The sequence below is a fragment of the Plecotus auritus genome (assembly GCF_963455305.1).
Source record: "Plecotus auritus genome assembly, chromosome: 12".
NCBI lineage: Eukaryota > Metazoa > Chordata > Mammalia > Chiroptera > Vespertilionidae > Plecotus > Plecotus auritus.
The window spans coordinates 27186041-27204314 of NC_137778.1; the positions used below are offsets into that span (position 1 = coordinate 27186041).

Genomic DNA, 18274 nt, shown 5'->3' on the forward strand with positions numbered 1-18274 from the left:
TTGTCAATCCGTGCTGGGTTCTGAATGCTATTGCTCAGTCTCTTTGCATTGAAGTTCCTATATGAGGGCCTGGCTCCCCGGAACATGTCCAGATATGTCTGACTCTGGACACTTGGAGCAAACCCTGTAGAAGGGGTGAGGGAGCCTTACTTGTCTGCTGGAACTGGGTAGTCCATAAGCTGAAAGATGACCTTCTTCGGTGAAGTACGTGTCAATAAAGTGATGACCCGCAACATAGCGTGCTTCATAATGTGAGTGGGATTCCCAGACAGTTGCTCATAAATAGCATTCACAATCTTAGACACCTGGAAAAGTCATTTCACAGGTCAAGAGGACTCTCCTGGGTCCTGTTCCCCGCTAAACGAGGGCATTTCTTGGACTGAAGAATTCACTCCTTCTCAGAATAACCAAAGCAGCAATTATCACACAAATAAGTACTACTGGGGTGCATATTTATGTGTATGATCACACAATGCCAAATATGTGTTTGGATGAGGAATAGACATACCTGTGCATTTATCGATAGTGGGAAAATACTTATTTTTTAAAAGTTTATTTTGGGAGTATAGATGACTTTATTATATTAGACATACAAACTCAATATAGAAAACATATAATTCAAATATTTTAAGAAGAAAATCAAAATGTGAAACAGAATAATAATGGAACTATATACTTCAAATTTATTTTGACAAAGTGGAAAAATCTACATACCAGGTTCTACAAATTAGGTAGCCAGCCCTACAGCAGAATGAGGGACCTTGAAAACTTTCCTTAATGGTGATTTGAATTATAGTTGTACTATTTTATTGTTATTAATGTGTGTTTTTTTTAAATTTGAAGCAAATACAGGAAAATATTATGATTTGGTGTGATTGGTGGGTGAAACGTTCATTACATTATTTTCTAAGCTTTTCTGTACACTTGAAATATTTCAGAAAAAGAGCCTCATTTTATTAGTGACATAATGATGCAATGGCAAGGACTATATATGCAAAGAAGTAGATAGATAACGAAGGCAACAGGAGCGTTTTAGAGGGTAAGCTCTGAGCTTCCCTGCTCATTGTCAAGGATCTTACCATGGTGACCTTGTTGGCGTGGAATTCCAGAGTCAGTTTTAGTATGATGGCCGCCTCCTTTGCCATTACAGGATCAGGTGCATTGAGTCTCATAAAGAGATTCCACACAAAGTCAGTCAGCAAGACTGGCTCTAAGGTTTGTCCTATACTCTGAAATAAAAAAAGAGAGAGCCATGAGCTCAGGCCTTACCCACATCAGTGTAACCTCAGACATCACAGGGAAACTCTGGGGCTAGGTAGGGCCTCATGACTTTTGTGGGCTCTCGGCATTTTTGCTGTTGTGGGCCTCTTCCTCCATTACAGAACGTTAAAAATTATAATTTACAACAGTGTTGGTATTAAGATGACTATAATTCAAGCTAAATTGTATTTATTTTTTCCCTTGATCTTTAAAGCAATTAAAACATTTTCATCTGGGTAAGTCAGCTCTTAGGGCAGGCCAGGGAGAAGTGGAAAACCATGGCATTCCAATTAAAAGGAAATGTAAAATATTGATTTTTTCCCAACTCAGCTACTCACATATTAGAAATCATTGTGAAGCTCTTCAGCTTTGGAAATGATTTTGCTCAGATCAGAAGCAAGCATAATTAGTAGAAGATTTAGAAGAGGGTGGGGTAGGAAAGGGTGTAGACTTTTCTCTTCCCCAAAGAAGGATCAAGGAGTAAGAAGAGAAAAAAAGCACATATGTCCGTAACTGAGGTACAAAAAACACAATTCAAACAATCTCCTTTTAAAGTTACAGGAATATCCATGGACCATGAAATGTGAACAAAATTACATGACAATACATTTCTCAGTTAAGAAAGATGAACGAACCATATTTTCTCCTTTTGTGTGTTGTGTGTGTGTATATATACATATTGTGTATATTCCATTTATATAAAATAAAAAAATTATTGAAATATAACTTTTGTCAAAATAAGTTGTCACAAAAAAATACACATGAAACAAAAGCCATAAGATGAAGCAGCGGTTAAGTTACCTGAGCGATTTTAGTTTTGTCTCCTCGCAAGATGTCAGGGAGGTATTCTATATCCAAGAGCGAAGGCAGCCAACTGTGACTTCCAGACTTATCACACTTTATAATTTTACTTTCTGCAATATCCGCTGTGTTAAAGAAAGAGCTTAAGCTTTAAAAAAAAACTTTATTTTATCACTAGTTCCTTCTACAACATTGCATTTTCCAATTTCCTCTTTCTGCCTAATTCTGGAGCTCTGGTTTTCTGACTATTGACCACCCTAGTCACATAAACTATTATGACTGCACTGACCCAGAATTCATAAAGTATTTAAGAGAGGCTTCTGTAAAATGTGAATGAAGAACATAGATCATGTTAATAGACTGATCAGATGTCCATACATTTAGACATCAGATGCATTGTTCGGGGCACTTGAAAAGCTACTGGGGAATCTGTTGTTGGAAGAGCAGACTTGGAGGCATTCTGCCAGGGCTGGGGGACTGTGTTGCAGGAAAGTCAAAGCCTCAAGTGTCTTTAGTTCTACTGCAGGTAGGTTTTTAAATGATTTCATTTGTCAACAGGTTTATAGAGAGATAATTGACATACAAAATATTTAAAGTCTACAATTTGGTAAGTTTTTATGTATGTGTATATTCATGAAAACATTACCACAGTAAAGCAAAACAGGTCATAGTCATTGCCTCCAAAAGTTCCCTCGTGCCCTTTTGTAACCCCTCACACCTGCTGCCTGGACCCACCCCCTGATCCAAAGGCAACTGTTGATCTGCTTTCTATTCTAATTTTATGTAAGGGGACTCATCTAGCATGTACTCTTTTATTGTTTGGCATCTTTCACTCGGCACAATTATTTGTGATTCATCCATGCTGTTGCATGTATCAATAGTTCCTTCCTCTTCACTGAATGCTATTCCATTGTATGTAAATACTATCATCTGTTTATCTGCTCACCTGCTGATTGATGGACATTTGGGTTGTTTTTAGTTTTGGGCTATTACAAATAAAGGTGCTGTCCACATTCACATGGAATTCTTCATATGAATACTAGAGGCCCTGTGCATGATTTCGTGCACGGATGGGGTCTGGCTGGCCCGCCCCAATGGGGTCCAATCAGGCTGGGCTGGCCAGGGGGAGGGAATGCGGGAACCGCCCCTGCTCCCCATTGGGGTGGGGGAGGCGGTTGGGGGCAGGGCCAGCCAGGGGGAGGGACCGCGGACAGTTGGCAGGTTGGCCCCACCACCTGGTTGAACTCCTGGTTGAGGGGATAATTTGCATATTAGCCTTTTATTATATAGGATTTGTTTTCATTTCTCTTAGGTAAATACTAAATTGTAGGATGACTGGATCATACAGTAGATATGTGTTTAACTTTTTGGGATACTGCCAAGTGATTTCCCAAAGTTGTTTCATTTCACATTTCCTCTGTTGAACATGGTTTTATGTGCTTCCTTGCCATCTGTGCTTCTTTGGTGAAATGACTATTCAAATCTACTTCTATTTTTTAAATTTGGCTGTCTGTTTTCTTAATGGGTTTTGAGTATTCTTTTAAAATTCTGGGTACAAGTCTTTTATCATATGTAATTTGAAAATATTTTCTCCCAGTCTGTGGCTTACCTATTCCCTTAAGAGTGTCTTTTTAAAAAAATAATAATAATTATTTTTAATCCTCACCCGAGGATATTTTTCCATTGATTTTTTTGGGAGAGTTTAAGAGAGAGGGAAGGACAGAGAGAAATATCAATGTGAAAGAAACACATCGATTGGTTGCCTCCTGCACAAGCCTTGACCAGAGCCCAGGCGGGAGAGGAGCCTGCAACTGAGGTACTTGCCCTTGACCAGAATCGAACCCAGGACCCTTCAGTCTGCAGGCCAACGCTCTATCCACTGAGCCAAACCTGATAGGGCTTAACAGTGTCCTTCAAAGGCGGAAATACAAATTATTTTATTTTCATTTACAAGTCATGCTTTTGGTGCTGTATTTGGGAAATCTTTGCCTAATCCAAGGTACAAAGGTTTATTCTAGTTTCATAATTTTACATTTAGTTCTATGATCCATTATGAATTAGCTTTTGAACGTGTATGAGATATAGATCAAAGTTCTTTATTTTGCCTACAAATAACCAATTTTTAAAGTTAATAAGGTGACATTGGTTAATAACATTATATAGGTTTCAAGTATACAGTTCTATAATACAACATCTGTATATTGCATTGTGTGCTTATCCCCCATCGAGTCTAGTCTCCCTTCATCACCATATGAAATAACCAATTTTTAAGACACTTTATTGAAATGTATCCTTTAGCCACTGGATTGCCTTTGAAGCTTGGTCAAAATTTATTTGACCACGTATATGTGAATCTATTTCTGGATCTACTTAGTGCAATGCTAGATAGAAGTAATGACAGTACAAATTCTTGTATTTTTCTTGATCTTTTGGGAAAATCACTTGGTATTTCGCTACTAAGTAAGATGTTAGCTGTAGGTTTTTCATAGATGTACTTTAGCTGGTAGAGGAGGCTCTGTTTTTATTCCTAGTTTTCTGAGAGTTTACTATTATTATTTTTTAAATTCAGAAGTGGATGTTGAATTTTGCCAAATGCTTTTTCTGTATCTACTGAGATAACCATATAGTTATCTTTTTTTAAATCTGTTAATATAGTATGTTACATTGATTGATTTTCAAATGTTAAATTTATATATCATTTCTGGGGTAAATTCTATATGGTCCTGGTATATTATTATTTTTATTTATTGTAGTATTTGATTTGCTAAACTTGTAAAGAAATTTGCATCTATGTTCTGGAGAGACATTGAGCTGTAGTTTTTTGTTTTTATTTTTCTTGTAATGTTTTTATGTGGTTTTAGTATCAGAACAATGCCAGCCTCATAGAATGAGGCTGTATTCTCTCATCCTCACATTTCTGCACGCATTTGTATAGAATTGGTATAATATCTTCTTTGAATGTTTGCTGGAGTTTTCTTTGTAAGAAGACTTCTAAATATAAATTCATTTTCTTTGATATAGGGTTTTCAGGTTATTAATGTCTTCTTGAGTGAGCTTTGGTAATTTGTGTTTTCAATGAATGTGTCTGAGTTGTCAGATTTACTGGCATAAAGTTGTTCATGGTATCTCTTATTATTCTTTTAATACCCGTAAAATGTCTAGTGACATTATCTTTCTCATATTGGTAATTTCTGTCTTTTAATCCCCCCACCCCCATGTTCTCAAAGAATCTGCTTTTGGCTTCATTGCTGTTCTCCTATTGTTTTTCTGCTTTCAATTTTTATTGGGTTTGTTCTGTTTTAGTGGCCCTTAGAAAAGGTGGTGACTCTTTCTTACCATTATGACAGTTTGCAATGCAGAGGAGGTGATATATTCCAAAGGATGCTTGCTGTGTGATGGACACATCAGTGTGGGAACATAGAAGAGACAGTTCTGCTGCCAGGTCCCCCAGACATGGAGCGTCCACACTTCCCTAGTGGAAAACAAAGAAGAAAAATGTATTGCTGTGCAGAGTCAACATTAAATGTCTGTACCTTAACTTCTAATGTATATGTCAGACTAGAATGAGAGGATGAGCTTCAGAGTTCACAGAATCTGTGTTCCAATCTTGGCTCTGTTACTGAAGCCTCAGTTTCCTCATCTATGAAATGCAGGTAACAAATCCTACCTTATAACAGTTACTAGTGGCCTGATGCACGAAATTCGTGCACTCCAGGTCGGGGGGCATCCTCCAGCCTGGCCTGTGCCCTGTCACAGTGCAGGATCCCCATGATCCATCACCCCAAAGAGGTAGGCCCCATCCACCCATCTGGGGCTCCTTGATGGATTGCCCCAAAGAGGTAGGCTGGAGCTGGGGGTCCTGCTCCCACACTGTGCAGAGGCATGGGACCCCCAGGCCTTGCCGTGTGGAGGCCTCCGCCGGGCCCCACCTCTGGGTCGGGCCATGCAGAGACCTCTGGACTCCTGGTGCAGGTGCAAAGAGGCTTCTGTCAGGTCCCAGGCCTCCTGGTGATGGATTGTGACGGTGTGACGCAAGTCCCCGATGCTGCAAGTCCCTGCCCACCCGCGCCTGCTGTGCACACAGCCTGCTGATTGATAGTTACGCGTGAGGGCATCCCAACCATTTGCATGTTACCCTTTTATTAGTATAGATTATGGAGACTAAGAGGGGGGAAGGCAGGTAGCATGGATGACAAAAAAGAAAGTTTGTAGCAAAGTGCTCAGAGATAACAGTGACTCACTCATTGAGGCACTATTACTTTGTATTTCATCAATCAGGTAGCAATTTGCAGATAGCCAATTCCCAGGATACTTGAGGGGAGGTACAAGGATTGATACACCCTCCTGCTTCCCTTCTTCATGTATGAAAACCTTCAGATGACCCCTTCAGTCACTGGAGAAATATGACTTCCTTCTGGAATGGCTCTGATTCTTCCCAGCGAAACTCATTTTTTAAAATTCAGAGCATTTACTTCTGATGTCAAACCTACAACCACAACATTTATGTATTTTTCCCAGCAACTTCTCTGACACAGGTTGCTTAAATATTTAGGTTTTTATCTCAACAAAATTGTTTGGCTTGGTCAAATGCAAAAAAGAAGGCACTAGAGACAGAAGAGAGGAGAGGTGGAAGAGACATTTTGTTTTTGTGAAAATATAATTATCAATGTTTTTCTGCTATGCTCTGTCCACATGTAGGTTTGATAAGCTAGTGGGCCTGCAGAATCTTCTTGTCTCTAAGACAGGTATTTCCTAGATAAATACTTTGATGATTCAAGCAACTGTTGGCGGTAAAAGTAGAATCGAGTCAGCCCTCTAGGGGGATCCTGAGGCCTGTTTCTCCTTTCTATTTCTCTCATACTCCCTTATCCCTGTCTCTCATGCTCTCATGTTGCTTGACCCACCCATACACCTCTCCCTCTCCCTCTCCCTCTCTCTTTCCCTCTCTCTCTCTCTCTCTCTCTCTCTCTCTCTCTCTCTCTCTCTCTCACACACACACACACACACACACACACACACACACACACACACACACACACAGTCATTCTGAAGAAGAATGTGAAGTGACCTGGGCCATGAACCCAGACCATAACTGAATTAGGATGCTGAGAATGATGATCTCAGCAAAAGAAGGGAAGAGAAACTCTTGCTTCTGCGGATGCCTTTGGAATCTGCCTATTTTAGGAGTCCTATAAATGTCTTAGCTACTCTTTTTGAGACTAAATTCTCATTTGTATCTCGATTATCTGTTGTTGTTTTTTTTAATCATCCCTCTCCCCCCCCCCTCATTATTTATGGTGGTTAGTCTTTTGTATTTGGAGGATTTTCTCACGGGTCTTGGTTGTCTGGTCATATTTAAAAATGTGATGTTCCTTGGTGGGGTTTTCTGCATGAACGAGGCTTGTCAACTGGTGGGCTTCACTTTAGAATGATTAGGAAGTGAGCCTGGGGTCATGTAGATCTAAACAACAGAACCAAGATAATTTTGTCAGGGGATTGACAGCTGTTTTGAGAAAAAAAAAATTCTCAGATTTTGCCTGCCATTGGCCTCATGTCCCTGTGGAATAGAGCGTGTGTGTCAGGGAGGAGGAGAGGCAATATACATTCTTCTGCACCAACTTTCAATGAATCCTTTTAGTTACTGCTTATGTTTTCAGCCTTCCTTTGCCTCCCACCCACCATCATTACTTGGGCTTCCACAGCTCCAGTCTCTCTGTGGTTCCACAGGGTATACTGCCTTCCTTTTCAGTCCCCCACCCTACGTTCCTGTGCTCTGGCCTCTCCGCCTTCCCTGACAGGCTTTATCAGCTACCCTCTTCTTTCTACTCTCTCATCCAGAAGTTTGTTGACATCACTAGCCCATTGGAAACCCTTCACGCATTCTCTGTGTTGCTGTGCATTTATACCTTCAACTAATTTCACTGCTGTCATTTTGTGAGAACTCTGGAGATAGGGTGTGAGATAAAAACGTGTCTGTTAGCTTTGACTAGAGATCTTTCTTTCATTTTTAAAATGCTCATGTGCCAAAGGAACAAACTGAGGAAAAATCTCTGTTAATGCTATGACATATTTAGCTCACATCTCCTTAATATTTTAATTCAAGGGACAAATGTTCTTTGATTATAGTAGTTTTTTTTCTTATCCTGATGGGCACATTGATCATTAAGAGGAATAACACTTAAAAATATTTCTGAGTATAAATGATGGTCAGGATTGTTCAATAGGACGGGAGCCTCAGACTCTGGAAGACACAGGCTAGGGTAATTTATGAAGAAAAAAGTCTTTATTCAGTGAATGGAATGATTAGGGGTTAGGTGCGTACTCCTGAGAACAGAACTGATAGTCACATTTAGTTAGAGAAGGGCAGAACAAATCTTCATTGATTTTGTGTCATAGAAATACAAAGATCAAGCCTGTGGAGAACTTATTAATTTATTAAAATATTTTAAATATTTAATTTATTAATACTATTTCTGATTGTTTTGTTTTATATACTTATTTACCCACCCCCATTAATTTCACTGACTTAGCCATCCTTAGAAAACATTATTTAAAGAGAAAATTAACTTAGTAAAGTTTGATGCTTTCAGGACTGTGAGCTGTTTCCATGTCCTGGAAAACGCTGGTCTGCTTCCACCTGGTGGTATTTAGCAAACATTGCAGAACAAAGTAATAGGTTATCCCCACCTGGCTCTCAAACAAATCTCAGTCATAGCTAGGAACCTTCAGCAATGCACGAGAGCCTTCTGCTGCTCGTGTGAATTTATGCATTTATTCTTTCACAGTTGAGGGGTGGGCTATGTGCAGGGGACAATAGCCTTTACAACTGTAACTGAGAGCACCTGAGTATCCACAAGAGTGAGACATGTTCATAGATAGTGTAAAAGGCAGGCAATGACCCTCAAAATATAGAAAACCCCAGTAAACACTGACAAGAATGAGATACCTATTTCTTCTCCATTGAGAAGGTGCAAGGAAAGGGGCATTCTGATTTTCAGGGAATGCAAACTGGAGGACACTTGTGCATTACTTAACTTTAATCTACTCATAGTTTTTGATTTATTATCTTTGTAAGCATTTATAAGAACTCACATGCTTGCGCAAAATGACCATTTTCATATTGTTTGAAGTAGAGAAAATACACCAAAATATACCAGGCTATTCAGTTGAAAAGTCTATCAGCTAAAGAATAGTTACAATATATTAAACTTATGGAATATGTACTGTGGTTAAAGAATAAAATAAATCTATGAAAATATCTGTAGGACATATTGTTTGTGCAAAAAGAAAATTGCAGAACCATAGGTAAGTATGAGGTCACTTTGGTAAAGAAACACTAGGGAAAAAAGCAGTATATCTCCATGTGTGCATGTGTGGATCTTCCTGAAAGCTGTTGGGCAGGACCCACATCACTGGACATGGCTGAGAAGGAATTGGGGTGGAGAAGGTAATAAAGGAAGACTTCATCTATATCTCCAGCATGTTTAAGTGAAAGTACTCAAGAATCACTTTTATAAATTTAACGTAAGTAATGGTTTAAAAAGATGATAGAAAAGGTGAAATAAGAAGTAAGGATGGAAGTCTTTGTAAAGTTACAAATAGCATTGATTGTAGTTTACAGAGGAAAATTGAGACTGAGCAAAAGCCTGGGTTTGACTCACTCATACTTTTGGTGTAAAGCAGGAGGCATCTTCATCAGTTGCTTGAGAAATCCTGCTGTTTGACAGAGTCATGCAGGATACTGACTCCTTTCCCAATATCCCAGCTTACCAGCACAATCAGACCCAGCAGGCATCACATGCTCTCGAGACCTAAGTCTTGGAAAAGAGCACTAGAGAAATGCAGTCTTCAGAAGCAGGGAGCCAGATAGCACACTGTCACTTACATATCCCTTGACTTTCCTGGATGCAAAGTTTAGCACCCTGCAGATGATCACCAAGACTCTATGCTGCAGGTATGAGTTATCTTCACTCATCCACACGGCCATTTCCTGTGGAAAACACAAGAGTCATCATAGAACCATGGTGTTTCCATTCCAAATCAGTGGAAACATCACCACATCAAGGGTCAACACGGTCTCTGATTATTTCACACCTAACCTATATTTATTTAAAAAAAATATACAAAAACCAATGAGTATACTAATCTCTACTAGTATATTCCTTCATCTACTATAGTAACTGCCATTATAATGGGTGTTATTTAATTCTACCCAACAAGTATTTCCTGATATCCACTCTAACAGTCATGTTGGAAGGTGTCCTGAAAAGTTGAACATGAGGTGATGAGGGGATCATCAGTGGCTTCTCCTCTTTTTCTTTCAAAATACATGTTCTCTCTCTCTCTCTTTTTAAATCACAGGGTCTGATTTTCAGTTTAAAAAAAATTGAAATGTTATCTGATCCTGATAGGTCATCTTATCCCAGAATTTTCTTTCTGAAGATATTTCCTGGCTCAGGTTGTGGAGTACATTCCCAGAGGCAGCTTGGTTAAAAAGTTCTTGTAAATATTGATTCCATCTGTTCTGTCTGTTTGTCCTAAATCCTCAGGGAATCCTAGGAAGGGAAGGACACCTGCATATGCTTCCCAGGCCATACACTGTTTACAGACTTCTTAAGGCAGTCTGATGAATCTGTAGTATTTAAGCCAATGGTTGGCCAAATCTCTTCCCCAACCCTTGCTCCCATTGTATAAATCTGTTCTGAAGTCAATTTTCTAGGGCAGAAACATCTCTAAATTCCAGGGGAGTCAGTCCCTGTCTTTTCTAGGAGTGAGGTTCAGAGCTTTTTGAGAACCAGGAGAGTTTCTAGACATGGAAGGTATGAGACTAAGATGGTTAAGTAACAGGCTCCCAAGTTAGAGTAGCTCTGTCACTCATCAACTATTGCTCCTCTCTCTGCTTCCATCTCCTTACCTGTAAAGTGGGAGAAATGAGAGTAACTTCCGCACAGGGTTAAGTATCAAGTGAGATAACACATGTAGTAAGTGTTCAGCTTAGTGCCATAGAGTAACTAACTGCTCACTACGCAGCATGGGGATTGGGGGTGTGTTTGAGAGAGAGCACACCCAAGGAGAGGGTTGTAATCATGGAGCAAGAACAATACTTTAAACGTTGTGAAGTTAAAATTTTAAAAATATGCAGAAGCCCTATTCTGTTTGGCTCAGTGGATAGAACATCAGCCTGTGTAGACTGAAGCGTCCCAGGTACGATTCCAGTCAAGGGCACATACCTCAGTTGCAGGCTTGATCCCAAGCCCTGGTTGGGGTGCATGCGGGAGGCAGCCAGTCAATGTGTCTCTCTCACATCGATGTTTCTCTCTCTCTCCCCCTCCCTTCCACTCTCTTTAAAAATCAATGGAAAAATATCATCTGGTGAGGATTAACAACAACAAAAAGGGTACAGAAAACATTTGTCTCAAATTAGGCACCAATTAGCCAATTAGCTCAATATATTTCACTTCCCTTCACAGTCCTTCTTGTCTTCATATATACCAATTCTGCTTCTTTACTTGAATGTATTTTATGATTTGGACAGCCCTCATACAGTAAGTTCATCTAGTTTTATAGTATTTCCACACAGCTACCCCCTGATGCCATCATGTAAGGAATGAAAAATAAAGACCCTAAGGTATCCAGAGAAGACTTATATCTCTGGCTGGGACCTTAAAGACACAGTGAGGTCCCGGATGTGAAAGTGGGTTTTGGATGATTGTTAGGGTTTCCTGTGATACCCTGGTATCCAAGATGATAGGATGCTCATGAATTCCCTAGCCCCGGAGTTGTTAGGGAAGAGCATATAGACCCTATCAAGGCAGGTTTCACCATTTCATGAACACAGTTTAGGTCACTCATCCTATTCTCTGCTGCCCCCTGTTGTGTTCTCTCTTACATTACCACATAGCACATGCTTCTCTAGTGTCAGTTCCTGCCATCCTCCCAAAATTACATTCTTAAAAGGGCGTCTCTGTAATTCAAATAAATGGAAGTGATTTCATTTGGGGGATACTTGCACACCTTTGGAGGAATTTTTTTTTTCCAGCCGCCAGATATTTGTTTTGTTTTGTTTTTTTTAAAATATATTTTATTGATTTTTTACAGAGAGGAAGGGAGAGGGATAGAGAGTTAGAAACATCGATGAGAGAGAAACATCGATCAGCTGCCTCCTGCACACCCCCCACTGGGGATGTGCCCGCAACCAATGTACATGCCCTTGACTGGAATCGAACCCAAGACCCTTCAGTCCGCAGGCCGACGCTCTATCCACTGAGCCAAACGGGTTTCGGCCAGCCGCCAGATATTTGAAGGAGATGCTAAGTATGGCAAATGGAAAATAATAAGTGAAGTAGAGTGTACTTATATGTATGACACAAAACCAAAATTGCTCATTTTCCCTTTACCTTTAAGATTTGCAGTTTGTAGAGGTCTTTAGACACTAAGATCAGAAGAGTGTCCTCATATACGTTTAAAATAATTTGGTATAATTCCTGAAAAACAAAATAGTTATACAACCAGCCAGCCCGACAGCCTTCCATAAAATTTTACCCCATTGTTTTGCATCCTGATGGTCCTGAGTTCTTCCCATAAACCGAAGGTAAGGAAGAACAGTGGTAGCTATGGTGATGAGAGCTCACCCAATGCCATATGCCATGTGTTTCTTCTACACCCCACATAGCCAGTGCACTGTGCAGCTTTGCTGAGGAAACAGAGACCACACATATTGCTGATCTTACTATGGGACTCTTCCCACCTCCATCTTTCTCTGCTCACATTTCCTTCTTTGCAGAACTTGCCAGTAAACTCCCTGTCCTTGGTCAACCAATTAACCAAAAATCCATTTACCCATTTGTTCCTATAAACCCAAACTATCCATTAAATCCCATTGGATTATAGACTTCATGAGGCCAGAAGTGTAGATTCGTGCTGGGAAGTGCTATTTATCTATTGTATTTTAAAAGAGTGAAGGAGAGCCTGGTTGCCATGGCTCAATGGTTGAGCATTGACCTGTGAACCAGGAGGTCACAATTCGATTCCCGGTCAGGGCACATACCCGTATTGCGGGTTCGATCTCCAGTGTGGGGTATGCAGGAGGCAGCCGATCCATGATTCTCTCTCATAATTGATGTTTCTATCTCTCTCTCCCTCTCCCTTCCTCTCTGAAATCAATAAAAATGTATTTTTAAAAAAAGAGTGATGGAGAAAACCACAAAAGTCATGCTCTGCGGAGAGACACTGTGCAGGACTGCTGTGTGTGTGAAGACGTCTCATCTCGATTAAAGGAAGCAAACTCTCACCTCCAGGTCCTGCTCCTCACTTTCAGTATTCCCAATGTCTTTCACTTCTTTAAGAGTTGGCATAGCAAATACTATTTTAAAGGATGACTCTATTATCCTCAACTGAGTTTCAAATTGCAGTAAGGGGTCCACGAAGCTGGCAAGAAAAAGGTGTAATTATTAAGTTGAGAAAACAAATATAACTAACTTTAGTGACTTTTTTTGAGTGATAAGAGAGAGTGGACTAGAAAATGAGACCCAGCCTTTGGCTTCATATGATACGTGGGTTTTAAATAGTCTCATAAAACTGACAATGGTGCTTTAAATATAGAGGGATGAATCTTTTGCAAATATCATATGTAACAAGTTATTTGGAAACCAGACTATTTTTCTCCATAGACATAATGAGGTAAAGTGGTTATATTCTCAGCCAAGCCCGCAAAGCCATGCCGAGCTTTAGGCAGTTGAAATATATTACAGCCACATTTTCTCTAACCCATGATCCTATGTTTCTCACATTCTAGTATTTCTGATATTGGAATGCATCTTCTAATTGATGGCAAAAGAAACCCACCCAGCAGCAGCTATAAAAATAAGTTGTGAAATGGTTGTTATTCCTTTGGTATATGTGATCTGGATAATAGTCCTTCATGATTTTTTTTTGAGGTGAAAATAATTATTTTTTTCTGAAAAGATGGTGATATTAGATGGTAAGGTATGAAATCTTGTGCTAGACTCAGAATCTCTTTTCTCCACTGGACAAGATACTCTACCTGAGATTCACTGTTTGAAATGGAATCTCTTGGAATATATTAGGTAATTTTCAAATTCTGGAAGATTGATTTGACATTCATGTGCTCTAATGGATTACCAGACTCTGAACAGCTATCTATCAAAAGTTTCCAGTTGAATTTTCAGTGGAATGTATTTAATGTCTAGGGATTTATGATCTGGTTTAAGAAAATGCAAAATTAAGATTTTGATGAACTAGAAGACCGTGTCTTTCAGTGTACTTTGAAATCATATCACCAGTCCTAAAAAAATTCTAAAATGGTCCAGGTCATGAACAAGGATTATGAAAGTGTGATACTCTGATGCCATAATGGACAAATGATCTTCAGATGTTAAATGTGAGGAAGGCTGCCATACTGAAGAAGAAAGCCACATGCATATCTATGGGTAAACATGAGCAATTGTATGTTTTGTTTTTTTGGTCTGCATGTAATTTGTTTCGAAAAGAGCAGGTATTAAGTTACTGATGTGTGTTACAACAAGTGACATCTTAGTGTAAATGCTTTCTTATATTCCAGGATGTATGACCAGGTGGTATAGAAAGGCACTTGACAAGAAAGAATAAGTATTTCTTAGTAAATTACTGTGTGAGTTTGCTTTTGTTAAAGTTTTGAGCTAAATATTTATTTCAAAGATTGAAGTGAGTAGTAGACCAAACATACTAGAAAAAATTGGGAATTTTTTAAATGAAACAATAAGTCTTCGATAAGATCAATAGACAAAAGGCAATATATATATTTTCAAGTATAATTTCTAGAATCACAATTGAATAAAAGAAAGTAGATGCCTCCTAATAAAAGTATGAGGAAATTCTATTAATTGTGATCAGAAAGAAATCAGGAGGGCCATGTTAATATGACACAATGTTTAATTCAAATTGAAGAGTACTAAAATCAATGAAAATATCCTTGGGTGGGGATTAAAATAAATAAAATAAATTTTAAAAAGAGTATAAAGTTTAAATTTTTAGAACAGTGGTTTGTAAAAATAATAAAATTAATATAACACCACCAATCATGATTTATCATTGAAATTTAAGAATAGCCCAATATTCTAAAAACTATTAATTGATACATATCTATTAATAGATTAAATAATAAAATAGTACTTTAACCAAACCTGAAAAAGTATTTAATAAATCTCAACATCATTTTCTAAGAAAAAAGCAAATAATTTCTTGAAAGGTTTTATTTAAACCAAGAACAAAAAGTAGTGCATTTTTATTAAAAACAGGAAGAGCATAAGGGTTTAATTTCTTATTTTAAAATATTGTGTTAGAGTTTCTTGTGTTTCTAATAAGACATGACCTAACAAAAACAAGTTTGTTAAGCTCAATCAAATATAGAATAAACATAACCCCACCTTAAACCCCACTTACATCTCAGTATATCAGTAATTGTTTTCCAAACAATAAAATAAACAGAACCTAAAATGCAATGTAGCTAATAAATTAATTTAGGAATGTGGAAGATCTATATTAAAAAGCCTTCAAATTTTCAAGGGAGATATAAAACTTGAATAAATAAAAATATATTTATAAATAGGAAGATTACTTATAAATATCAATTATTCTCAAATTATTTTTACGAATTCTGAAACGGCAATTACAATTTTAGAACCTTTTCATCAGAAGTTAATAAAATACATTTCATTTGAAAAAATAAACTGGGAGGGCTATCATAGACCACTTTGCTGAAAAAGATCAGGAAAACGAGGAAGATCCAGCTCAATCAGATAATAGAATCTATTACAAAATAGCACTAAATCAAAACAGTGTAGTGGTGGCACCAAATGAGGGTCTGAATAGTGGAATAGAATAGAAAATGCCCTGATGGCCCAGCCGGCGTGGCTCAGTGGTTGAGTGTTGATCTATGAACCAAAAGGTCACGATTTGATTCCTAGTCAGGGCACATGACTGGGTTGTGGGCTCCAATCCCCAGTGTGGGACGTACAGGAGGCAGCCGATCAATGATTCTCTCTCATTGATGTTTCTATCTCTTCCTCTTCCTTCCTCTCTAAAATTAATAAAAACAAGAAAAGAAAAAAAAAAAGCCCTGATGTAGGAATAGCAAACACATGGATAAATATTATATCTCCCTTTCCAGACCAAATGTAGTACTAATTTATTGTGACAGTATTTCATGTTGGGTCAAATTGCAATCTTATCACCACCACCCCCCCTTTTTTTTTTAAAAAAAAATATATTTTATTGATATTTTACAGAGAGAGGAAGGGAGAGGGATAGAGAGCTAGAAACATCGATGAGAGAGAAACATCGATCAGCTGCCTCCTGCACACCCCCCACTGGGGATGTGCCCGCAACCAAGGTACATGCCCTTGACCGGAATCGAACCCGGGACCCTCCAGTCCGCAGGCCGACGCTCTATCCACTGAGCCAAACCGGTTTCGGCCCTTTTTTTTTTACTTGAAAATTCTCTTGAGATATTTGTAGATTCACATGCGGTTGTAAGAAATAATACAGAAAGACCTCTTGTACACATCACCCAGTTTCCCCCAATGGTAACATTCTCCAAAAACTATAGTATAATACCAGAACATTGACATTGACTCAGTCCACTGATCTTGTTCAGATTTCCCATTTTTCTTGTGTATGTGTTCATGTATGTGTGTGTGTATTTAGTGTTATATGATTTTATCACACATGGAGGCTCATATATTCACCATTCCCATCAAGATACTAAACAGCTCAGAACCCTTTAAACCCACAACTATTTCATTAGACAGACAAAAAACAAAAATAAAACAAAAAAAAACACCCCTCCCAAAACACTCAAAGGGTTAAATATGCCTTTGGAAATGAAGCATTTAAAATAAGTATTATCTGTATCAGGGGTTAGCAAATATGTTCTGTGATGATCCAGATAACGAGGCTTTGCTAGCCTCTGTCTGCTCCAACTCTGACACAGGAGCAGCCACAGACAATACATGAAGGAATGGGTGTGGCTGTTTTCCAATAATACTTTGTTTATGGACCCTGAAACTTGATTTTCATATAATATTTATTTATTTATTTCAGAGAGGAAGGGAGAGGGAGAAAGAGATAGGAACATCAATGATGAGAGAATCATCTTTCGGCTGCCTCCTGCTCACCCCCCACTGGGGATCAAGCCCACAACCTGGGCATGTGCCTTGACAGGAAATCGAATGATGACCTCCTGGTTCATGGACTCAACCACTGAGCCATGCCAGCTGGACTTCTCTAACATTTTAAAGGTAGTCAACCAGTGAAATAAGAGAGATTTACAGTTGATTATACCTGGAGTTTACGGACAGGATTAGGGCTTGATGATTCAAGATGGTTGCGAATGTATCCCATAAAGAGGTAGCTGTGTACTCCTGTATCAGGAAAAAGAGAAGAATCCATGATCACAGGCCTGTGAGACGCATGGCATCATGGGGCCACATTGGACTGGACTAATGGGACCACATTGGACTGGAATATAAGCCCAAAAGTTCATAGATGTGTTGAGACAAGCAAACTGCAATTTAAACCCATGATACTAATTGCTGACTTTTTATAGCCAACTACTGTGCTTCTTTAATTAGCATTTCCCAACACAGTGTTGTGAGGAATGCTCTTTACCAGGTGCTTTTCTGCTCAGCACTGTAACTGTTGTCATTCAGCTGCCCTATAACATGGGCCTCTGCTTTCCGACTGTTAGCTAGCTTCTCCTTTTTTTTTTTTTTTATGGAGCCAAATGTGTCAGTACAACTTATCATTAGGTTATTGTCCTTCCCCTTTTACTTTGACATCACATCTTTTGTTGAGTCACTGACTTACAGCATGTCCCTTCCGTGCTGGCATGCTTCCACATGTGCTGTATTATCACTAATGTTTATAGAATGCAAAAGCCAGTGCGCACACTGGTAAGCAACAAGGGTTTGCAAGCTTATATAAACGGCTTCACCAAGGGGTGTCATTCTAGGAAGTTATAAGAATTAGCCAGAAATTTCACCTGCTTTTCCCAATTAGGTGTTTTGTTATTGGTTAGAATATATAACATGCTCACCAGTATTCCCAGAGACTCTTCAGTGCCTTCTCTGGGGAGGTATCATTCTGGCTTTAGCTTCTATTCTATGGCTAAGTTCTCCTTTAACTCATTTTCAATTACTTCCTAATCACTATGGAT

At 38.8% G+C, this 18274-nt stretch overlaps 1 protein-coding gene across 1 annotated transcript in view; it reads right to left on the minus strand.

Annotated features, from left to right (window-relative positions):
- MROH9 (maestro heat like repeat family member 9) overlaps positions 1 to 17949 on the minus strand; it is a gene marked incomplete at both ends in the record, with an annotated part of 43317 nt that extends 25368 nt beyond the window's left edge. The window contains 9 exons of the mRNA XM_080647815.1: positions 151 to 305; positions 1080 to 1229; positions 2062 to 2186; positions 5398 to 5533; positions 9947 to 10051; positions 12459 to 12545; positions 13353 to 13488; positions 17401 to 17480; positions 17926 to 17949. Coding sequence (XP_080503941.1) covers positions 151 to 305; positions 1080 to 1229; positions 2062 to 2186; positions 5398 to 5533; positions 9947 to 10051; positions 12459 to 12545; positions 13353 to 13488; positions 17401 to 17480; positions 17926 to 17949 — 998 coding nt within the window. The remainder of the gene's footprint in view (positions 1 to 150; positions 306 to 1079; positions 1230 to 2061; positions 2187 to 5397; positions 5534 to 9946; positions 10052 to 12458; positions 12546 to 13352; positions 13489 to 17400; positions 17481 to 17925) is intronic.
- Positions 17950 to 18274: the final 325 nt, after the last annotated feature.